General features: G+C 41.6%; 2 protein-coding genes across 5 annotated transcripts in view; one reads left to right on the top strand and one right to left on the bottom strand.

The window, feature by feature from the left end:
• The window catches only part of CYFIP1 (cytoplasmic FMR1 interacting protein 1), a 133,954-nt gene that overhangs the window by 79,706 nt on the left and 29,396 nt on the right, over window positions 1–24,852 (top strand). For both annotated transcript variants that reach the window (XM_084634969.1, XM_084634968.1), the window contains exon 23: window positions 10,993–11,080. In XM_084634969.1, the coding sequence (XP_084491095.1) occupies window positions 10,993–11,080 (88 nt within the window). The remainder of the gene's footprint in view (window positions 1–10,992; window positions 11,081–24,852) is intronic.
• On the bottom strand, window positions 17,642–23,048 carry LOC311519394 (fibronectin type III domain-containing protein 9-like). Of its 3 annotated transcripts, none has more exons than XM_084625843.1 (2): window positions 22,667–23,048; window positions 17,642–20,213 (listed from the first exon to the last, which is right to left on the bottom strand). In XM_084625843.1, the coding sequence occupies exon 2, from the start codon at window positions 20,073–20,075 to the stop codon at window positions 19,413–19,415; it is 663 nt and encodes a 220-aa protein (XP_084481969.1). In that variant the 5' UTR covers window positions 20,076–20,213; window positions 22,667–23,048; the 3' UTR covers window positions 17,642–19,412. The 3 variants fall into 3 exon arrangements, 2 of the variants coding, with proteins under 2 accessions (XP_084481969.1, XP_084481970.1); XM_084625844.1 differs by having other exon boundaries at window positions 22,969–23,002; XR_014711265.1 differs by having other exon boundaries at window positions 19,881–19,968.

Raw genomic sequence — 24,852 nt, 5'->3', positions numbered from 1 at the left:
AGTACAACCCTCAAAGAGCTGTAATTGACCACTGGTTAATCGATACTTTTTTTCTGTAGTGTGTTTTTATTTAAATTGGTATCAGTTTAGGTGGTGCCTGTTGTCCTGTGAGTTGACTGTTGCAAACTCCCTCACCTTGGTCTCTCATTGGTAAGAGATTATTTGAAAGTGAAATGGTTATTTCCAGTCCAGTGTTGTATTTTATCAGTCATTATTTCAGAAGCACTGGTAAACCAACCAACGGGTTTTTGATCTCTGTAATCAACTTTGTTTTGATTGCTTAGAACTGTACTGATGAAAATGGATACATTTCTGGACAGTCATCAACACAGATTTAATCTAACAAGAACTTGTTATCTTGGAGCATGCCAAAACATATATAGAGCAGTACAAAGCAGTTATTCACCAAATTAACTTTTCCTCTTTATCAGAGGAAGTGAGGGGAAGAGAATCTGTCCAAATTATTGCCAGTCTTAAAGGCCTCATTCTTCCACCTCTTCTATCAAACCATTCAAATATCAGCATTTCTATTTGAAAAGAAAACTGAGAACATAACACTTGCAAGGAATTTTTTAAAGAAGATTTTTCTTTATATTTAAGAATTACAGATGATGTTGGAACTGTGACTAAGCTCTGTCCTTGCCTCCGTGGGTCCCGTGTTTCCTGGCGGATTTCGCTAGCCTCAGAGGCTCACTGTGACCCTCCACGTAACCCTTCTCTCTCTAGAGACAAGGGTCACAGTCTACTGAGCCATTTTCATCATAAGCCAGTGAGAGAGGTGAGGATAAGTTATCCTTCCTTGCACAGTCTCTGTTGTCTCCCAGTCTCAGTGATACATCAGGGGGCAAAGGTTGGGGGGGAGCTCGGGCTCACCCTCTACTCCGGGCTCCAGCCCAGGGACCCTATTAGTATCAGCTATGGTAGCTGACCTTTTAGAAACATGACATGTACAATTCCCTGGGCTGCTTCCCCCCACCGCAGCCCTCACTTCCTCATATGGTGTGTACTACTCAGTCTCTCCAACAATGCAACTTCCTCCCACAGCTCCTGACATGCGCACCCACCTGGGAGGCTTTTAACTAGTTTCAGCCAGCCCCTGATTGCTCTGTTGATTGGGACACCTGAAGCCATTCTCCCTGCCTTCTGAAAAGTTCTTAATTGGCCCCAGGTGTCTTAATTGACCTGGAGCAGCTGCCATTTCACTTATCCTGGGACCGGGGATTTGTTTAGCCTGGAGCTAATATATCTATCTCCTACTACTTTTCTATAGCCATCTGGCCTTGCCCCTTCACATATTTCCCCCCACCCCTCGCTCAACACCATAGAATTGGGCAACTTGGGATGCCAGGCAGTATGCTCGTGACAGACCATCAGCGTTGCCATGGTGGCAGCCAGCCCTGTGCCATATGCGGAACTGGAATGATTGGAGGGATAAGAACCACCTGGTGACCCTTGCATTCTTTTCCTTATTCCGCTGCATCCACTGGAGGGGTGCATGGTCCGTCACAAGACTAAATTAACGGCCTAAGAAGTAATAACGCAGTGTCTCCATAGCCCATTTGACAGCAAGGCATTCTCTCTTGACTACTGCGTATTTCTGTTCTCTTGGGAGAAGCTTTCTGCTTTGGTAGAGGATCGGATGTTCCTCTTCTCCCACCATTTGTGACAGAACTGCCCTCACCCCCACCTCGGAAGTGTCTGTTTGTAAAATAAATTCACTGTTAAAGTCCGGGGCTATGAGTACGGGGTCATTACAGAGGGCCGTCCAAAGGTCTGTAAATGCCCCCACTTTACCATGTCTGGACCTTGGGCCTTCACCAGGTCCATTAGGGGACTTGCCCTAGTGGCGAAGTGGGGAATAAAATGTTGGTAGTAACCTACCATGCCTAGGAACGCACAGACCTGCTTCTTTCGGGTCGGCTGGGGCCAGTTTTGAATTGCCTCTAGCTTATTCGTTTGGGGCTTCACTATGCCCCTTCCCACAATATATCCTAGGTACCTAGCCTCTGCTAGCCCTATGGCGCATTTAGCGGGATTAGCAGTGAGGCCAGCCCGCCTTAAGGTGTGCAGTACTGCCTCAACTTTCTCCAGGTGGGTTCCCCAGTCTGGCGTATGGATGATGACATCATCTAGGTATGCAGCTGCATAACTAGTATGGGGGTGCAGCAGCTTATCCAGGGGGTGCAGCAGCTTATCCATGAGGTGCTGGAATGTGGCTGGGGCCCCATGTAGCCCAAAAGGGAGGATGGTGTACTGGAATAGCCCATCCGGGGTGGAGAATGCTGTCTTTTCTTTAGCTTCTTTGGTTCAGAGGAATCTGCCAGTACCCTTTTGTCAGATCCAGTGTAATCAAGAATCGGGCACTATCCAGTCGGTCAACCAGTTTGTCGATGCGTGGTTGTGGGGTGTGCATCAAACTGGGATATTTCATTCAGTCGGCGAAAGTCATTACAGAATCTCATGGTACCGTCAGGTTTAGGCACTAAAACAATTGGACTGGACCACTGACTGTAAGATTCTTCAATAACCCCTAATTCTAACATTTTCTTTACTTCGGCCTTGATTTCTTCTCTTTTTTGGCTGCTGGGATTCGGTAGGGTCTCAATGTTACCTTGGCTCCGGGGATCGTGCGGATATGGTGATTGGTCTCAGTCGTCCACCCTGGTTTTGTAGAGAACACATCTCTGTTGCGATTAATCATGTCGGCTGCCTTGATCTTTTGGATCGGCGTCAAGTCGGATGATCTCCTTACTTGCTCGTGTAAGTTATCCTCCTGGGGAAGGGTCTCCTGCATGACTAAGCATGCCTCTTGATCGTGCCAAGATTTTAGAAGATTGATGTGGTAAATTTGCTCCAATTTCCGGCGGCCTGACTGTCGCACCTTATAGTTCACCTCTCCCACGGCTTCAGTTACTTCATAGGGTCCCTGCCACTGGGCCAACAATTTACTTTCTGCTGTGGGCACCAGTACTATCACCCGATCTCCTGGTTGGAACTGTCGAAGCTTCGCTTGGTGGTTATAATGGGTTCGTTGGGTCTCCTGTGCTCTCTCCAAGTGTTCCCATACAATGGGTGTAACTCAGGCTATCTGATCTCTCATCTGCAATACATGCTCAACTATATTCCTTCTGGGATTTGGCTCCTCTTCCCAGGCTTCTCTGGCTATATCCAGTATGCCCCAAGGGTGGCGCCTATATAGTAGTTCGAATGGAGAGAAACCTGTGGAGGCTTGCGGAACCTCCCGGATGGCGAACATGAGGTAAGGCAATAGGGTATCCCAATCTTTCCCATCCTGGCTCACCACTTTCCTGATCATGGCCTTGAGGGTCCTATTGAATCTTTCCACAAGGCCATCTGTTTGCGGGTGGTATACAGAGGTCCGTAGGGCTTGTACATGGAGCAATGAACAGAGATCTTTCATCAGCTTGGACATGAAAGGTGTCCCTTGATCAGTCAGTATCTCCTTGGGTAGCCCAACCCGGGCAAAGATCTGTACTAGCTCCTTAGCTATTGTCTTGGAAGCTGTGTTGCCTAGGGGAACAGCTTCTGGGTACCGGGTTGCATAGTCCAGTACAACAAGCACATGTTGGTGGCCCCAAACTGTCTTCTCTAGGGGCCCTAGCAGATCCATGGCTATCCGTTCGAAAGGAACATCTGTTATTGGAAGAGGTATCAAAGGAGCCCACAAGTGTGGGCGAGTGCTATGTAACTGACACTCCGGACAAGAGGTGCAGTATCGCCGGACATCTTCATGTACTCCTGGCCAGAAGAACCTCTGCAGGATCCGTGCCTGGGTTTTCTCTACCCCACGTGTCCTCCAAACAGGTGACTGTGGGCGAGACTCAGTATGGCTTCTTGATGTTTTCATGGCACCAGAAGTTGTTGTATCTCTTGCTCCTGCATTTGCACCACGCGGTACAGGAGATCTTTCTTCACTATCAAGTAAGGTCCGGGACCCCGGACCTTCCCATCCACAGGTATCCCATCGATCTCTAACACCTCTTTCCTGGCATTATCATATATGAGGTCCTCCGCCTGGTCCCACCCAAAAGTCTCTCTCCGAGGACTAACCTGCCCAAGCTCCCAGGGTCCGGCTTCTGCTTCTTCCAACAGCTCGCCGCCGTAATGGCTGGGGGCAGCCTCTGGCTCACCTTCTGTGGTGGAAGTTTCTCTGTTGGCTGCTCGCATCCATCTGCCTACTAGGGAGGTCTTCTGGCCCTGGGTCAGGATCCGGGTTCCCAAGGCCTTCACGGCCTTCCTCTTTTTTTTTGTCTTCCTGGTCTTTTGGGGGGCTGAGAACAGATCCTGAGAAATCTCAGCGAACATCAGGGGTTGACATTCCCCCGGTGAGGAGTCGCTGTCCTCAGGGTCCCCACCTCCCTCCAGCCTCTCTGGGTGGAGTAAATTATCAAACCCTGGATAGTCCCTCCCAATGACTACAGGATATGGGAGTTTAGGAACTACGCCCACGGTCACCTCAATGGGGTTTCCCTGAACCTCTGTCTCCACTGGGATGGTGGGGTAATGGCTCATGGCCCTGTGCACGCATGTCATTGCTACGCGTTGGGCTTGTAGCAGCTGACTACTTTTTACCAGCTTACCGGATATGAGGGTGATAGCACTCCCAGAGTCCACAAGCGCTGTAGTCTCTGTTCCATTTATCCTCACTGGCCTGGTGTAATTATGCGGGGTTAATGCGACCCCCGCAAGGTGGATAAGGGAGCATGGGACCTCCCAATCCCCCAAGTTACATTGCATAGGCTCCTCGGTGCTGGGACACTGTGCTGCTATGTGTCCCCAGTCCCCACATGCATAACATCTATAATTGCTTTTAATCACTCCCCTATCATGGGGACTAGGGGGTTTAGTCCTGGGGTTCCCCCCCCCTCAGGCCACTCCCTTCCTTCTGGGGTCCCCGCTGGTTTTCGTCCGTCCCCCCCCTTCTTCCACCTAGGACTCCCCGGGGGTTTGGCTGCCCAACCTTCCAGGGTTGGGGTCAGGTGCTTGCTTCGAAAGAGGCCTTCCTTGGGTAGTCGGGTCAGTTCCCTGGCTGTCATCCATCTTTCTACCAGTGTGATCATCTTGTTGTACGTGGACGGATTGTTCTGGCCTACCCATTTGCGGAGATCTGGCAGCAGTCCCCGCATGTAATGGTCTATGACCAGGGTCTCCAAAATTTCCTCCGGCCTGCACACCTCGGGCTGTAACCACTTCTGCACGAGGTGTATGAGGTCGAATAGCTGGGACCTCGGGGGATTGTTCTCCTGGTATTTCCACTCATGGAACCTCTGGGCCCTTACCGCTTCCGTTACCCCTGATCGTGCTAGGATCTCTGCCTTCAGATAGGTATAGTCAGTGGCATCCGTGGCAGGCAAGTCAAAGTAGGCCTTCTGGGCCTCTCCACACAAAAAAGGGGCGAGAATGCTGGCTCACTGCTCTTCGGGCCACGCCTCATGCTGAGCAGTCCTTTCGAATGAGAGGAGATAGGCCTCTACGTCATCTCCTGACGTCATCTTTGGCAGACAACCAGTGGCCCTCAGGGTTTGCATCCCGTCGGACCCCCGGGCCTGGGTGGTGAGGATCTTCAGCTGGTCCACCACCTCTCTCAAGAGGGCATGATCTTGGTCGCCTGGCTCATCAATAATTAATTGGTTTCCTGCTGTAGCCTCATAGACTCCTGTTATGCCATTGCCTGAACCCAGGTGGCCTCCTGCTGGGCTGCTGTGGCTTGTACCAGAGCTCTTACCACCTCCTCCATTGTGGTATGAAGCAAACAAACAAACCAAACCAAACCAAAAAAAATCCCAAACTCCAGTGCACTTTTTTTTTTTTTTAAAAAAACCTCTTTCTTCTGCCACACTATGAACGAAATCCCACTGCTGATACCAGTTGTGACAAAGCTCTGTCCTTGCCTCCGTGGGTCCCGTGTTTCCTGGCGGATTTCGCTAGCCTCAGAGGCTCAGACCCTCCACATAACCCTTCTCTCTCTAGAGACAAGGGGCACAGTCTACTGAGCCATTTTCATCATAAGCCAGCGAGGGAGGTGAGGAGAAGTTATCCTTCCTTGCACAGTCTCTGTTGTCTTCCAGTCTCAGTGATACATCAGGGGGCAAAGGTTGGGGGGGAGCCCGGGCTCACCCTCTACTCCGGGCTCCAGCCCAGGGACCCTATTAGTATCAGCTATGGTAGCTGACCTTTTAGAAACATGACATGTACAATTCCCTGGGTTACTTCCCCCCCACCGCAGCCCTCACTTCCTCAAGCTCCACTTCACCCTTACCTCAGGGCCTCCTTCCTTGTGCCTGATATGGTGTGTACTACTCAGTTCCTCCGACAGCTCCTGACATACACACCCACCTGACTAACTGGGAGGCTTTTAACTAGTTTCAGCCAGCCCCTGATTGGCTTCAGGTGTCCCAATCAACCTAGCATTCTCCCTGCCTTCTGGAAAGTTCTTAATTGGCCCCAGGTGTCTTAATTGACCTGGAGCAGCTGCCATTTCACATATCCTGGTACCAGGGATTTGTTTAGCCTGGAGCTAATATATCTATCTCGTGCTACTTTTCTATAGCCATCTGGCCTTGGCCCGTCACACTATGTTCTAAAGCATTCCGTGCAGTCCTTGGGATTGAAGGATGGAAGTTGTAATGCACAGTCTCAGAATCGATAATATGAATCAGTCAAGGATACTGAAGACCTGTTCATCTTTGTTACCCTCTGGTCTCTTCAAAGCTTCCTTGGCCAGAAGGTAACAAAGATTAACAAGGATGATCCAGTAGAATTTCCCCCCACATCTTGAGATCATATACAACACAAGTTCCTGGCTCCAGACGTTTCACCGCAGCACCTTGCTAACTTTTCTGAAAGGGAGAAGTTGAACAAGTGGGCTGAATGTGAGAGAACTTTGGGACTGTGTCTAATGAACAGCCTGAACAAAGATGCACGTTAGCTCACTATCAATGGCTGTGGTTCATGTGAATTTCTGCTAGGACTGTGCTGCCCTACCCGCCCTGTGCTCTGCTCCAAGTACAATGAAAGTCTGAATGGCTCTCTTCTTTCCCCAGTCACCTGAAGTCACTGTAATTACTTATATCCCTAACACTTAAAATTAATAATAGAGATGGGTCCGAGTAAAAACCATGGCTCAACATGCAAACGGGTACAACTTTGCAGCTCTGGGCCATCTTTAGTTATTCACTGTGACTGCTGAAGTCCATTTACAGTTGAATAGACCTTGACTGTTTTGTGAAAAGTAATTGAAGATTCTCAAGGAAATTGTTGATAGCCCAATAAATCTTGCACAGTACGTCCATTCACTGCAAATCCATTTTATCTTTAGTGACATGGTATAGGTGATACTCCTGTCCTTTCTTTCATTTGTTTAAGTTTTCACTGGGCATGAAAATTAGTGTCAGTTTAAAGGGAACGGGGGGGGGGAGAAAAGAGTAATCTCAGGCAATGTCATATGTCTAGGATTACTTTGAGTGATCCCGTCAAGTGTTTACAACATCCCTGATAAACTCCATTAATGAAAAATCTCTGTAAAGAACAAATAATCTCAAGAGGAAGTTCCTAAATAAGTGCATTTCAATTATACAAGAGAATGGAGAAGCTAATAAATCCGGGAAATCCAAATGAATAGCGATTTTATATAAAATCATAGATTTATTGTATCAACTGCAATATACCTAAGTGACCTTTTCTTCCTCAGAAGCAGCTAAATGCAAGCAGAAAAGGAGTACTTGTGGCGTCTTAGAGACTAACCAATTTATTTGAGCATGAGCTTTCGTGAGCTACAGCTCACTTCATCGGATGCATACTGTGGAAATACAGTATGCATACAGTATGCATCCGATGAAGTGAGCTGTAGCTCACGAAAGCTCATGCTCAAATAAATTGGTTAGTCTCTAAGGTGCCACAAGTACTCCTTTTCTTTTTGCGAATACAGACTAACACGGCTGTTACTCTGAAACCTGTCATAAATGCAAGCAGTTACTGAATTTTAACAAATGCAGATAGCTTGGAAAGACATGAAAATACATCTTAACAAACAACTGAAACTCTTAGTTTGCTTATTTTTGTGCAGTTTTATAAAATACAGAAAAACCCATGATGATGTAAGATCCACTAAGAGACCTCAAGTTACACAAAAATAAAACTCCTAAGCATAAAGGAGATCATTGCACACTGATGCTGGTTTTCTGTATTCTACAGTTTGCATGCACATTGCTATTATGCAAAACGTCTTTCATCCTTGAACATTCCCAGTCTTCAAGTATTTGGGTGAAATGTTACAGTTAATGATCAGCATGGATGTTTTTATCTTTAGCTGGATAATAAATATCTTTATTGTATGCCTGAATTGTGGCTAGAACCAAATTTTGGCTAAAAATTATTTCTTTTGCACATTATTCTGTTTCTAAATGTTACGGGATGGAATGTGCCAACTATCCAACCATTCAATTGTTCGTATGGCCAGTATTTCTTTCCCCACATATTTAAAGGTTTGTGTGCCATTTGCCTAGTTAATTCAAAATCCCCTTTGCTAACTTCAAAAATTTAAGCCACTTGTGCTGCAAACACACACACTTGTCTCTTTCCTCATGCTACATGTTACACATGTGCGTTTCTATTTGCAGGATTGTTATCGCAGAGTAGAAATTAATAAAATGGCAGTAGCATACTAAAATCAAAATCTTGCAAAACTTAAATAAAAGGTAAACTTGCAGCAAATATCAAAAATCAAATTCTGCAAACCCTTGGTCATGAAAACAATTCCTCTTGTGCAAAATTCTACTGAGAGCCCAACCATAGATTTCTTACCGGAGTAAGGATTGCTTTTAAGCAAGTATGTACAGATGCTGGGCCTTACTCACTCTAAATTTCACAAACTACTGTGCCAAATAGCTCCTTGTGGACACTATTTCCACTGGTTTTCCTTTTGCCTATAATATACTTAAATACTACTTTTTCCTCTTGATTTTCTTAGCTTGTTACATTTTTCTTCTTTTTTTTTTTCTTTTAACTTTGGCCTCACAAGTTTTGATTGGGTACTGTTAATTGCTCAGTGGCTTCCCTGTTCTTCACATAGGATTGCTACCTCTGAGGTGCAAAAAACCCCAGGACATCCAGAATGATCCTGAGCCTACAAAACTGAACAGTTGGCAGTGTGTACAGGGTGCCCTTCAGTTTTTCTAGGATAGCTACCTCAAAAGAGGGACAATCTTGGAAAACCTGGACAAGTGACAACTCTTATCTTCACATGTGGAAACCCTTCTTTCTGTTCTATATATAGCTGGATAGATAGCTTGGAAAGACATGAAACTCCATTAATGAAACTCCATTTCCATTTCCAGTTTCCATTAATGAAACTTGTCTTACCACTGTATTAGAAGCAGAGAAGGTCAGGGTTGGAAGGGACCTCAGGAGGTCATCTAGTCCAGCCCCCTGCTTGAAGCAGGACCAATCCCCAATTTTTGCCCCAGATCCCTAAATGGCCCCCCTCAAGGATTGAACTCACAACCCTGAGTTTGGCAGGCCAATGCTCAAACCATTGAACTATCCCTCTCGCCCAATTAGGTTAATTGAAGGAAGTATCTGCCTTTGTGTACCATTACAAATGTGTATGCCTGGGAAACAAGTGACCTGAGCACAAATCCGATTCTGTATCTGTCCAAAAAGCATGACTAAATGGATGTCTGCAAATCTGAATTCTCTGCCAATGGTATTTTTCTGAAGTCGATACCAGCATTATATTCAGGAAAAAAATAGCATTGGGAGAGAATTCAGATTTGCAGACATCCATTGAGTCACACTTTTTAGCTATGTATAGAATTGGAGGCATGTTCAGATCACTTGTTTCCCACACATATGCATTTTTAATGGTGTCTAAAGCAAGGCTTACTTCAGTGAACACTGGAATTAAAAGTATAATGGTGCTTGCCATACACTAATCTTGACAGAATTAGTATTCTAATCTGTTTAAAACTCTCTGGTAGCAACGCAAGCTGCATCCGATGGTGAAGTTCCTCTAAAAAAACGTTAAACAGGAGTGGCAGTATTTTAAAGAAGCAAGGTGGGTGATTTGAACATGGAGAACAAGTGTTACTTATGCACTGACATAGAATCGGTATGGCAAACATACCAGATGTATCACTGCACTTTCTGACAGGAGTGTGTCTATTAGAGGTACATTCTTTTTGTGCAATGAAATTGTCTGCCACCAGGGTAAATTGTTTGCCACCTTCCGTTCCAGGTGGAAGGAGCACTTTTCTACTTGGCCTTCACTAATAAAAACACATAGCACCTCAGCACACTGTGCATACATTTAAAAAAAAATAAAAAAATGTATTCCACACAGATTTTCTCTGTGGATAAAGGAAGATGGGTAGGAGGAAAGAACCACATACAATAGATGCTAGTTATTTTGTTTACTGCACTATTGGAAGGCATTCTGTGTTTAAACCTGTAGGCATATGGGTAGAATTATAGTAACACACACTAGTATGTAAACTGTAGGGAACAATTCTGCATTTTCTTAATTGGCAGAGGATTTGTAGTTCTGTTCAATCTCTAACTATTGAGGACTCAATTGCCTATGCATGGGAGTAAGGAGGTGTAAGGAAATCCTTTTCTCCCCTTTGTGCGCTACCCGTATCATTAGCACCTACATGGGGAAAGAGGGAGAGCAGCCAACATTGGGCTGCTAATTCTTCTCCAATGCAGGTGCAAGAGAAGTACCCTTCGGTGTGCTGATGGGCATATTGGAGCCAGCACAAAATGGGAAGAAAGCTGCAGCAGCAAAAAGGTGTGGAATTGCAGTGTGGTTTCTGCCCTGTTCCTGGGGCAGTGCAACTGTATGCTGCCCCTTACTTGACTTGGACTGTAGGGTTAGAATGGCGATTTGATTTTGTGTGTGGACAGAAGAAGCAAGTATTTAGGTATATTAGATGTGCCAGTGTAACTAACTATGTCTATATTTTGCTTTTGTAGATTTGTTCGTACTGTGTTACCCTTTTCTCAGGAGTTTCAGAGAGATAAGCAACCTAATGCACAGCCCCAATATCTCCATGGATCGAAGGTTAGATTTTACTACCCTATATTTGTCGTTTGTATATACTTGATGACAGAACTTTTCTGAAAAATGTTACAGTACAGAAATGATTGATTATGAAATTTACCCTTAATTTGCTTAAGTATTTAGTGCATATGCTTCTTGAGGATATTTTAAATCTAATTTGCTCTTGGATTTTGAGTGAAAGGTGCAGTGATATTTGCAAGACAGTGTAAACTTTGTGGTTTGATGTTTGACTGTATCTAATGTTGTTAAAAATTAGTTCTCATGTCAAACTTAGATTGCACAATTCTCCACGGTGGCAGAGGAGAACTGAACAAAAAATGAGCTGTAGAATTTTTGTCAACCACAGAGAGAGGGAACATGAGCCCACACTGAGAGTAGCTGCTGCTTCTTTGCAATTACTGTGATGGTGGTTATAAAGTGAAATGAAACAAATAGGAAAAGCTGCCCTTTGACTGTAATCAGACTTTAAAATAAACATAAGGACTCTCTCTCAAAATCTCAGACATTAAACTGTTTAAAAAAAACCTCTGCATTTCTATGGTATCTACATTTCAAGGATCTGGAAAGTTGCTTTACCAACACTAATCAACTCAGCTTTCCAGCAACCCTGTTGGATAGATTAGAATTGTCCTCCTTATTTTACAGATCAGCTAACAGAAATGGGTAGAGGATGATGGCTTTATGCCAGGTTACAACAGTGAGTGTGTAGCACTCCTGACTCCTCATCCTGTGCCTTAAGCATGAGACAGCTTAAGCATGAGACATCTGATACCCAAAATGCCCCATCCTGCAAATGCTTATGTGTATGCACATAACTTTAAATGAGTAGTTTTATTTACTTTAATAGAACTACTCACATGCTGAACTCTGTAATATTGTATATTGGGGGTATAAAATCCTTTCTCATCCCTGAAAGCTTGGGAATTAATTACCCGTTCTTAGCAATAAACATTTTATGGTCACAAAGTTATCTTACTTCTTTAATATCCAGCTACAGTACTTTAATGTATCACAAGAGCAGTAAATTCCCAACTTGACACTTCCATTATAACTCCATGAAGTCACATTTCCTATTATTTGTTTAATTTTTAGACTGACACTCATTTTGTGTTTTGCTTATGGAATGTGTATGTATAGGAATTAATACGAAGCTTTTATTAAATGGATGGTGAGAAAGAAATAATTCCTAAATTTAGTAGTGTAAAAAAAACCCTGAGTCTATATTCTTCTTGCAGCAGCATCGCTAGCTTTTTAAAAAACACTTTACAAAATAAACTTCATTTCCTAGATCCTGATTATGACGGAATCCTTCAGGGTGCCGCCTGGAACTGGGGTACCACTGAGCCTGCCTGACCCACTAGCCTGGATTCCGTTTTAAACTGTATTGCTATGCAGCCTGCCAAGCCTTCTCCCAGGCTTCAGACTGCACTTTACCAGCACACATACAGGTAGAGATGCACCCAGCTGCAGCTGTACACACACATGCTGAGATCAGCTTTGCATGGGAAGGCTCAGCTAAGGAACTGCCCAGTACTCAAGTGCACATCCCCCTGACTGTGAACCCAAAATTATACTGTCTTGCACTGCACAGAGAACTATACAGCGTAAGATCATGAAATTCGCCCCCTCCCTCAGTGTGGAGGGGAATATACACAGCTTTCTATCCCAAGTTATGATTTCCACACACGCTGGTTTTAGACAAAACAAAAGCAAGTTTATTAACTTCAAAAGATAGGTTTTAAGTGATTATAAGAGATAGCAAACCGTTCAAAGCAGGTTACCTAGTAAATAAAACAAATATACAATCTAAGCTTAATATACTAAAGAAATTGGTTATAAATAGCAAATTCTCACCCTAAATGTTGTTTTAGGCAGATTGCAGATTCTTGAAGGCAAGATGCATTTGCTTGCAGCTTAAAACTCCTGATATTTCTTTCACAGGCTAGACAATCCTCTTGCCTGGGCTCAGCCCTTCTCTCCTAGTCCAGTCTTTTTGTTTTCAGGTATTTCCAGCAGTCCTTTTTCTTGGGCGGGGAGTCAATGAAGAACCAACCTTGATGATGTCACTCCCCTGCCTTAAATAGTTTTTGCATATGGTGGGAATCCTTTGTCTCCCAGTGTGATTCCCACCCCACCACCCAATCAGTGGAAAAACACTAGTATCATCATGGAGTCCAGTACCAGGTGACTTGGTCACATGTCCCTGCAGCCATAACTCAGAGGCTGTTTGCAGCATCCCCAGGAAGGCTCCCTAGTGGGAGATTAGCATCTTCAAAGACCTATTGTTCCCCCTAATGGCCTTTCCCAACCTGCCATCTGGAATGATTGCATTCTGTCCAGTGGGCGTTCCTCAGGTGCAAACACATGTGTAAGAGATGCATAGATAATATTCCTAACTTCAGATACAAAAATGATACACGCATAGAAATAGGATAATCATATTCAGTAAATCATAACCTTTCCAATGATATCTCACATGACCCATATTGCATAAAACCCATCTTAGTTATGACATAATCATATAATAACCATATCTCTATGAAGAATATGGGATGTAGTGTCACACTGATATCCTAAAAAGTTCGTGGGAAGGAATGGGTGGTAATTTTTCTGAACATCCTGTCCCCCATCCCAGCCCATAGTTTTGGAGTAACAGTGACTTGTTAAGGCACTTAGAAAGTATTTTAAATAGAGGAGATGAATTATCACTCTAATTTTGCAGCATTTTTCAAGTAAGAAGAGAGACAAAGTGCAAGAATATTTCTCATTTTATGATACAGTTAGATGGGTATTAATTCAGAAGAGGTTGCAAATCTTATGTATTGCATTTAGAATTATAACTGATTCAGTGAGCCACCTAGGTATGTTTCGTTCTTGTGTGGTTACTTTTCATTATCTAATTATACTTAGCATATCTCGTTTTCAAAGTACTGTATATACATAAATTAATTATTGCACCACCACTCTTAGGTGTTGTCAGGATTATAATATCAATTTTTACAGATGGAGGAAACTGAGACAGATTGATTTAAGTGATTTGTCCAGGCTTATATAGCTAATTATAGACAGAGAAATTACAACTCAGAAATGCTAAACTTGCAGTCCCAAGGTAATGATCGCTATTGTAAAATGTGTGCTTCTAAAACATGAAGGAAAAATGAGAATTAATCTTTCTTTATATGGAAAATTTAAAAGTTGAACTGAGTGTTGCCACAAGTAGTGATTTTAATTAGACTATTCACTTCCAAGCAGTTATTGAACAGTGTGTTGGGGGAAAGCAGAACTCTACATCACATTAGATTTATTATATTCTTTACTCCTTCTTTGAATGATGGTCCGAATGTGTATGCCTGTTGTGTGTTTCCTGCAGCAGAGAACTTCACTATTGAATTTAAAATATTTGATGTATGATGGTGGTAGGGCATTTGGGGTCCAGGAAAAAAATATCTGCAATCTTTGGATTATTATGCAAGATTCTGAATGCTCTGCTGGAGATGAACTTTCAGAGATTTACAGATTCCAAGGCTAAACTTGTTTACCTAGAAGATTAACCTGTTGCAGAACCCTTTCAAAATAAAATGCCCTCCATCTGCAAATAATGGAGCCAACTGAGAAGTGAGGACAGATCATGCCATTGAGTTCCCCTTTTTCATCATCCAGCACTCCCAACCACATTCTCTTCTTTAACTTCTCACAGCTCTGCAATAAAAGAGGTATTAACTCCCACTGTGACTGCTGATAAGATTAGCAACCCATCCTTCAGTCAGCAAAGTATTTTAAAAATAATTTAAAAAACCCATAACAAAACACCCCACCTTTTTTGATTTGGGAGATTTTCTGATAAGAAATGAACACACACACTTCAGGTTGTGTATGCTTTCCTGTTATGCTCTTCTGGTTAACTGGTCAGTTCCTACAGGAGGATCAGGGACACCTGATTTTATGTACCTACAGGCCCCTGCTTTCACATCAGTAATGAGATATAGGCCAGTGGATATTGTGAACTGCTCCTCCTGGCTGGCATTGGGAATGGAACAGTCAGCTAGAAAAAAACCTAACTGCAAAATGACTGACTTTATGTCGGCGAGAATGTTTGAGAGCATGCAGAATGATGTCTCTTGATTTCATTCAAGAGTCAAATAGCCTTATGGGACATACTGCCATCAGGTTATGGAGAGATGGCTCTGGAGGAGGAGGAAACATTGGATGGCCATATAAAATATTGTATAACTCCCAAATGGGAGAATATTACCTTAAGAATCATGATTAGCTTTATCTGATTATGAAGCATAGAATTCTTATGGGGGATATATAGACCAGCCACTACAGAGGCTACTTTTGGCTTAGAGAGGATTTACTAATACTTAAACAGTTAATATACAGTTAGGTCTTCAGAGCTCTGTGTGTATATCATCTAATTTATTTTGTAGAGGAAAAATATTCCATCATCCAAATTAAAGACATAGGGTGAAATCTTGGCCTCATTAAAGTCAATGGCAAAACTCTCACTGACTTAATCGGGGCAGGATTTCACTCATGATGTATACTTGTCTTTGATGAGAAACTATTAATCGACAAGTAGAGCATTCTGAGTGTCTCTTCTTCCATCTGTAACCTCGCCACTCTTTTTTTCTGTTAATGTCAGTTATGTGTTATGCAAATAACCATAGGAACACGAAGCGTATTTTGATAACAGTTTGGTAGGAGGATTTGATGTCTTAGGGGAGTGGAGATAGTACAATGAGCTTTTCACCTCTAAACCACTTAGTACTTAACACACACACACAAAAAGCATGGCCGTCTGGCTGTTCTGTTGATTTAATATAAACCACTGTAGTTTCAGTTCAGTTCCTAGTGGACACAGGTCAATATTAATTTGCACTAGTTGGTTCTTATTAGCAGTCTCAGTAGTTACTCTAAATATATACCTTCTCATTTAATCGAAGGGCAAGCTGCCAAAACACAAGACCACCACAGTGAACCTGAGATGGTAGAGAGATTATCTGACTGCAGATTCTCACAGGTTAGAAAGCCAAATCAATCAATATTGCTCAGAGCAGAAGATTATGAATGTTCTAATTCTATATAGGGTGAAACTTTCAAAAGCTCCTATGTCGCATTTTCAAAACTGACTTAAGCATTTAGGCTTAACAGTCTGTTCCATGGTGTATTTAGCTGTGAGGCTGAGTACCTTTCCCAAATCAGAAGAGCTCTGTGTAGCTCAAAAGCTTGTCTCTTTCACCAACAGAAGTTCATCCAATACCTCACCCATATTAGAATCATAGAATATCAGGGTTGGAAGGGACCTCAGGAGGTCATCTAGTCCAACCCCCTGCTCAAAGCTTGTCTCTTGAAGTCCTTAATTCCTGTTGAAAGACACTGCGACTTAGGCTTTTAAATGCCTACATTTTTTGTCATTGCTGTGTGTACAGGGCTGTAATAAGTAAAAGCCTGAAGTAATACAAAGATTTTATCACAGTTGAAAATTGTAAATCATATAATACTTCTATAGCAGTTTCTATCAAGGATCTCAGTGTGGCATACTAACATCAATTAATTGACCCTCTCTAAATCTTTGGGAATTTTGTTGAGTCCCTGTCACAGGGCAGCTGCCCTTAATGGGAAATTAGGGCCTTGTCTGCCTGAGACAGCCCTACCTGGGGATTATTAACTGCCTCAGGTGGCTAATTAGTAACCAAGCAGCTGGACCTAATAAAGGTTATCCAAGCTCAATTAGAGGGAAACTCCAAAGGGAGACAGGATGCTCCTGTGGAGAGGAGCTCCCAGAAGAGGCCTGAGCAAGAGGGCTGGGTAGGGAGCCTAGAGGATGAGTTCTCTGGGGAACACACCAGAATGGGGAGTCTGTCTGGAGAGGAGGGTCTGGTCTCAGCCAGAGGTCTCCAAGATACTGCCCTGGCGAAGATCAGCTGCTGTCCTAGAGAAGAGTTGCAGTGGTTGGACCTCCCTGGACCTCTGAATCCAGAGAAGGGTCTTACTCCAGTAGGAGCAGTAGGCCTAACCGCAGGGGCAGAGACAATCTTGGGGAAAGAGCCTGGATGGAAACAAGCCCTGGACTCAGGTCGGGGACAGAAGGGCTAGGAACGACTTAGTCACCCAAATGAGATGCTGGAGTGAAAGTTTTGTTTATATTCTGTTTTGGCTTTTCTGTTAAGAAATGAAACCCTCCACAGGGAGGTGCTCTTTAGCATCGGGAAAATCTAGTAAGGGCTCACCTGTAACCCTATGCCTACCTGCAAGGGGGCACACCAGTCAGCCTGGAATGATGACAGTCCCCATGTCACAAATTAGGAAACTGAAGTACAGAGAAATTAGTAACTTTGCAAAGTCATGCTGTAAGCCATTGGCAGAGCTGGGCACAGAGCCAGGTCTCTGATCTCATGGACTTATGTCATAACCACAGGATAATCTTTCCTCCCTATATGAGTCTCTCTGCTCTGAATTAATTTAACTAGAACAAGTATTTCATCATAGTTGATAAAAAGAGGCATGCAGTAGTTTATTTCTCTGCATTCGTTTTGGAGATAAAACTGCAGGGACAACTTCAGTTTCTGAGCAGACTTTATTTCAGTTGCTAGTGTTTGCTTTGGGTAATTATCTCCATTTGAAACACCAGTAAATTTTCAACATCGGACACAGTTTATTTAAAAGACAAAAGGACAACACAATCAACTGAAAAAAAATGTATGTGACATTATTAAACATTTACAGACCAGGTATAAAGGTTAATTGAGTACAGCAATATAATTTTGAGCATATTCCTATGAAAGGAGAGTCACCATCCATTTGGCACACAATTATGTCGTGTTATCTCCCAACGGCAAAGCAAATGGAGCAAATTTGTTTTCTGATTGTGCCAGCTATGATTTCCATCTGTATGACTACCTTAGCACTAAGAAAACTGAAGAATCAGTTACAGAATGGTTGAAACACTTCAGGAGTGGAGTAGCTGGAAAAGCCACACAGCCTGCTGTGAAGTATTTAAGTGGCTGCTACATTATCAGCCCTGTCTGTAATAGACCCCCTTGGCTTCCAGAAAGCCATTAAAATTGATGGCAATGGCTATGCTAACAGTTGCCCTTCTTTGTCTGCTAGAATAGATCAAGCTGGCTAAGTGAATGTTGAGTTCCAATATACATTCTTTTAATATCAGTTTAAAACAAATGCATAAAATCACAGTATATTGTACAGCCACACACACACACACACACACCATATTATATAATAACACTAAAATATATCAATTTAAAAGGAAGAAATATGTGCTTAATAGATTGAAAACTGTGGAATGTGATGAATGTGTGAAAACACTGGACGTATCATTCTTCCAGGGTGCCCACATTTCCAGTTCAAGGATAGTGTTGACAAGATCTTCAGGACAACTGTAGTTGCCTGTAAATTTCCATAATCTCAAAAATACATGTACTCAGTCATAGTCTAGCTGCTTTTACTCTTGGTACATTAACAGAAATTGGTGGCTGGATAAAGACCTGCCATTGTGTTCTGTTCTCCCCCTTCAGTTTAGGGAAAGAGCAATCATGAGTCATGGTTTTGGGTCTCATGATCTCCCCTTTCAATGCTGTGCAATGAGCACTTCCCTCTTATAGCTGCAGCTTTAAGCATTAAACTGCAGCATTAAGCGTTGAATACCTTAACCTCTCATGGTGGTGTAACTAGAGTGCCTCTTGCTGGTGTCACCTTCCTGAGTGCATATTTAAATTGGGTGAAATAGGAATCCTTTTTTTTCGAATATCAATGAATTTAACTGGTGTCCTACAACTAGAACTTGTTTTGAATGGAACTGTCAAGTACAACGTACAACCTGATTCTGAATAATGTGGATAAAAAATGTGACAGGCCATTATAGATGTAGACATTTAATACAGGGCATTCGAGCTGCCTGCAGCATGAGAATACAGGTCTCAGTATGCAATTTTCAGTTTGGTTTATTATTTAATAATAATTCTCCCTTTGTCCTTTTCATTCATTTATTTATTTTGGTTTACCGTTTTAGAATAAACCTTATTCTCTGCCTCCAAAACAAAAATCAAGAATACCCTTTGATTTCTATGCTATATGCTTGATAATATTTTCTTAATCAAATCAAGAGAATACTAAGTTCTAAACCTTAATATTGAGACCCTCCCAGCTGTGCGTGTGATGGTGGGAGGGGCAGTTGTGGTTAAGAATGCTGATAAGAGTGCATCAGCAATAATTAAACACCTCAAATGCAAACTGTAAAAGGTATAGAACTCTGTAGGTTAAAATATTTCACACATGGTGCACAGTTAATCTGTGCAGTGGTGTTTACCAATTAAAATGGCCCAATTGTCATCGGCACTAATTCCTGGCTTTTAGAAGTTTGCATGGTAGGCTCCTTAGAAGTTAAGGGATTTTCTATTATGGTAGCCAGTTGGATACCTTCTGCATTCTTACCCTCAACACTTTGGACTAATCTGCCTTGCTTGTTAAACTGCTCTGGGGTGTGTGACTTGTTTATTGTCCAAGCCTCCCCCTTGTCCTGTTCTGAGTTCATGTTTTGTCCTTCTACATGTTCTCGTCTCTTGCGGTACCATATATGCAGGCAGCCGTAAAGGAGGATCCCGGCAATGATGAGAAGCAGAATACTGCTAGTTAGCCAGATACCCAGGGCCAGATCTTTTTTTTTGTTGCTTGCAGATGCTGGATCTTCTTCTAATGTGTGAAAAATTCTGCACTGGTCACTGGAGGGGTTTGCAGATTGGCAGGTTACACACAATATGTAGGTGGTTAGTGGAGTTAGGTTTTCTATGACAAATGAAGACCGACTAGTAGGCACTCGCTCTTCTTTCTGAAAATTTTTTCTTGAATAACCTGACAGCATGTTGTTCCTGTTGGGATGATACATAATACTGTAAAAGCTGTCATCACAAATGGCCATGGGTGGCCAAATTACCATTGCTGTGCTTCCTGTTACATTTTGTATTGTTACTCCCATTGTGATGCCACTCAATATTTTTTCACAACTGTCTCCCCACAAGAAAGGAAGATTATAGTTGCAGTTCCAGAAAAATAAGGAGATGTCCCAGAAGCTTCACCACGGAGAAGAACTATGTGGCTCTTAAACATTAGTGTTCTGTAATTTAGAAAAGTAATTTATTAGGAAACAGTGCTTTTAATTTTTCTATGGGCAATTTAAAATGAAGTAATCTGATCAGTCTGAATCTATAAGCAAAGAGAATCTTTGGCACTTGCATTTGTTTGAAAAATAAATCATAGAGTATTTTCATACCTTTCCAGTTGCAGAAATGTTTGGTACTATTGTGTAAATCACTGAATATTTCAATCCTAAGGAATCTGCAGTCAGACAATACACCAGTGGGAGTGAAATTACCCATAATTTAAAAACTTCTGTTTATTAAGAGGGAAACTTTCAAAAGAGGCATAATGAGCATAAAGCACTAAACTCCCACAGACTTCCAGTGGGTGTTGGGTGCCTAACTCCCCTTTGTGCCTTTTGAAAATCTTCTCCTGACTCGGTTGCCGTGTAAAAACTAAACAGTCAGAATTTTTAATGGACACATGAGGTAGTACGCATGTCTGTTGACATGAGAGATCATGGAACAATTTTTTTGTTAATTGCATACATTTTAAATATCTTTAACAGAAAAGGGAGCATGATATTCAACATTGCTTATCACTTTGATAGTATAAAGTTACAGAGGCTTAAATATTGAGCACTATTGGAGAGCTGACCCTAAAAACTTCTAAGAAAGGAGATTCCACCACCTTCCTAGGTAACGCATTCCAGTGTTTCACCACCCTCCTAGTGAAAAAGTTTTTCCTAATATCCAACCTAAACCTCCCCCACTGCAACTTGAGACCATTACTCCTCATTCTGTCATCTGCTACCACGGAGAACAGTCTAGATCCATCCTCTTTGGAACCCCCTTTCAGGTAGTTAAAAGCAGCTATCAAATCCCCCCTCATTCTTCTCTTCCGCAGGCTAAACAATCTCAGTTCCCTCAGCTCTCTTCATAAGTCATGTGTTCCAGTTCCCTAATCATTTTTGTTGCCCTCCGCTGGACTCTTTCCAATTTTTCCACATCCTTCTTGTAGTGTGGGGCCCAAACCTGGACACAGTACTCCAGATGAGGCCTCACCAATGTCGAATAGAGGGGAACGATCACGTCCCTTGATCTGCTGGCAATGCCCCTACCTATACATCCCAAGATGCCCATTGGCCTTCTTGGCAACAAGGGCACACTGTTGACTCATATCCAGCTTCTTGTCCACTGTAACCCCTAGGTCCTTTTCTGCAGAACTGCTGCCGAGCTATTCGGTCCCTAGTCTGTAGCAGTGCATGGGATTCTTCCATCCTAAGTGCAGGACTCTGCACTTGTCCTTGTTGAACCTCATCAGATTTCTTTTGGCCCAATCCTCTAATTTGTCTAGGACCTTCTGTATGTTCACATTTCCTGGCTGCAGTGTAGACATATACTAAGCACTTAAGTGTTTTTGAAATGTTTATGCTAAATTACTAGCATAAATGACTTTCGCAATGATTATGAAATAAAAGATTAGTGATTTCACTACAGTGTGAACATATTATTTCATATTGTGGATGTAATGGATTCTGTCTCCTGTCTAAATAACAATTTAGTATTGGAAAATTTTTCTGAGAATGGAAGCTTATAAAATTCTGACATAGCAGATATTCTGAAGTTTATGTGAGGTAGTACACATGTCTGTCTACCTTTCTTTTTTTAAGTTGGAAAAACCACTGGAAAAATTACCCATCTGAGGATCACATTAAAATAACTGTACCTTATGCACCATTTTCATTGAAGCACAATAGTCCTTAAAAAAACCAAAACTGCTACTCATATGTGGGGACATATTTCTCAGAATTCTCAGTTGCAGTTTGTGTATTTTGCTTATTTGGGAAGAATATAAGGCATATGCTCATCTACAATACAACAATAAACATATTTTTAAAATATAAATGCCAACACACCCATCTAAATTATATAGGCAGTTCTAAAAAATAACAAAAACAAAACAACCCACCCCTCGAGAATGTAGGTGCCCTTCTTTCTAACCACCATAAAATATAGGCAATGAAACAGCTGCATCAATTTCAAAGAAATGAGTTTGCCATTGAATAAACTCATTGGATAAACAGATGGGGGCACACCACAGACTAGAGTGGTTTTTATAATACTAAACTTGGCCATCCATCTTAAGTCTCTTAGGTATCTATACGGTGGTCTACACTATAATATCAGAGCATCTAGTTGCTCATGAGTCCCATATCAAGTTTTAGTTAAATAGATCCTAGATAATTACATTTTAAGTAAAAAGATTTTTTTAAATATTGCCTGATCATATTTAGAATCCATCATCTCATTCGCAGAGCTATTTGAGTAGAATTTTGGTTTTTTATTTTTTTTAAATGTAATCACAATGTTTTGTTTTGTTAGCAAGCATTAATTACATTTTACTATTTAGACGTAACGTACATAACATGATATCCTAATGTTTGAAAAATTAACTTAGTATTTTATTCATTATAAAATCTTTACTGACCTTCACTTCCTGATATAAATCCTTAGAATAAGATTTTCAGATGGAGAGATTGCGAAACTGAAAACTGAGATTTTCTGTGTCCTTTTGTGTAGGTGATTTCCTCCTTCATGATCTGTACTTGCCAGTTTTCTCTCTTAGATTCTCTGAACTAAATTCTAGTTGCTTGACACTTGCAATTCTATTCTCCAGGGATGCTGGTGACACTGTTTCTTTCTCTTCTACTTAAATTCGTACATGAACACATCTTGTCTAAGTAGCCTGTTGCCTAGGTTTTTAAAGAACATGCAGGAAAAAAGACATACATTCTCTCACTCGCTACCTCTTGGACAATATAGTGTATGAGCACTCCAGTTACATGCAGCTCTGTATGTACCTAGGCTTGCTTCAGTGATGCTGTGAGTGAATAAGGCTAGCACTTTTGTGACATCGGCAGAACAGGATGTTTGGTTGGTTTTTTTTTGTTTTGTTTTGTTTTTTGGAATTTTTTTTTAGTGAAAGGATGTGGGGGAAGCAATAGCTTAAAAAAAGGCAAGCTTCTCCCAGTGATTAATGAGAACTTTGCTGTTTCAGGTTTCTGCTTTAGTCTTTTTGTATTCCTCTGCAATATTTTTTATTATTATTTTTTTAATAATCCCTTGTCACAGTTTTATAATGCGCCACTAATCCATCATTTACTGGTGGATTGTTCCAAACTGCTTTACATGTTTGATGTAAAATGTCCAAATATTCATGGGGAAATATGGTATTTTTGTAGGCTGGCTATTTCTGATTCTTCTGCCTGGTTTTTTGAAGAATATTTTAGTGCCTGCTTTTTCATAACTGTTCTCTTCCTTGAAGTATGCAGCTGTACCCTTTCTCCTCACTCTAAACATCTGTAGAATAATAAAATACTGTATAATTTGATAAAGGAAAATCGTCTCTACACTGGGATGTTCTGTAGTGCAGATATTTTTGTTACTCAAAGTCTACAAAGTTATAAACCCCAAGAACAAATGAATGCAACAATTAAAACCATTACTGTGAAATATAAAGCTTCTGCGTTTAGGGATAATTTTTTTTTATAGTATCCAGTATACTGAAGCATTCATCTGTGTTTGGTTTTTAAAGTCTGTTTAATGTTTTATGAAACGTTTGGGAAAATTAACTCTGTACTTCATCAGTATCAATAGGCAACAAACTTGTAGACTAAGGTTGCTCCATTACAGACCTGTCTATTATCAGTTAAAGACCTAAATAGAAGAGAGATAAAGGATATTCCATCAGCTATTCTCTTACTTGAATGTTTATTGAGTCATCTGCTGTCATACATTATTTTAGCAATCATAAATAGGGTACCTATTCTTGCAAGGACACAGCAAATCAAGAAAATAGCCCAGGAACCAAGCTGCTGCGGCAAGCTAGCTACACTTGAAATAAGAGCATAAATCAGGAGTAGCATGGTTTGTAAAATTAAATATTTTTCAAGCATTCATCAAGCTTTACCATTTGATTTCCCAGTCCCTACTTCTGCATGTGTTTGTGCAGTTTTGCATTTAATACTCAGTTGTAGTTTTGGGCTCTCTGCCAGTCAGTGTTAATTTAGAATTCAGTATTTCAATCAGCTGTGATCTAATAACAGGATTTTTAGCTTCTTCCTGAGCAGTGTCCTTTGTGGATTCTGATAATCTTCCAAACATCTGTTGCAGTTTGAGTTCACAAAAAGAATGGCTAAATAATTTGAGAAAATATCCCCGCCCCATCATTATAAATATGCAATCTGTAACAGATGTCAATAGTTGTAATTTAAAATACGATAGAGGGACATATTTCACTGTGTAGTCTGTTCACTCTAGCGGAGACAGCTCCCTGAGCAGAAGAAATGTGATAACATTAAAAATAAGGTGAAGTGAAACTTCTGGATCTCCAGAGTACAAAAATACTTGGTTGGTTGTAACTCCTTTTCTGTAATAGTTAGCTGAAATAATGTTAACTTGTTGGATATTTTCTGTGCATATTTTATAATATTAAATACAAAGTTGCTCAGTTAAAATCAGAGTCTGGAAATGGGAAAGTTAAGGTTCCAACACCAACATTTAACTTGGCCATCTTATGTCTTATATGTTTTATAGCGTATACATTTACAACAGCTGCATGTTTTTAAATGCTGACAAGTAACTGCTTTTCTTTAGTAGACAGTTGTTCAAAAG

Source organism: Lepidochelys olivacea (genome assembly GCF_965140295.1).
Source record: "Lepidochelys olivacea isolate rLepOli2 genome assembly, chromosome: 1".
Classification (NCBI taxonomy): Eukaryota; Metazoa; Chordata; order Testudines; family Cheloniidae; genus Lepidochelys; species Lepidochelys olivacea.
The sequence above is the reverse complement of the archived record's forward strand: the minus strand, read 5'-3'. Positions and strand labels throughout refer to the sequence as shown.

Coding starts and splice junctions, on each gene's coding strand:
- LOC311519394 (XM_084625843.1), bottom strand. CDS start 20,075: ATGGGAGTAACAATACAAAATGTAACAGGAAGCACAGCAATGGTAATT.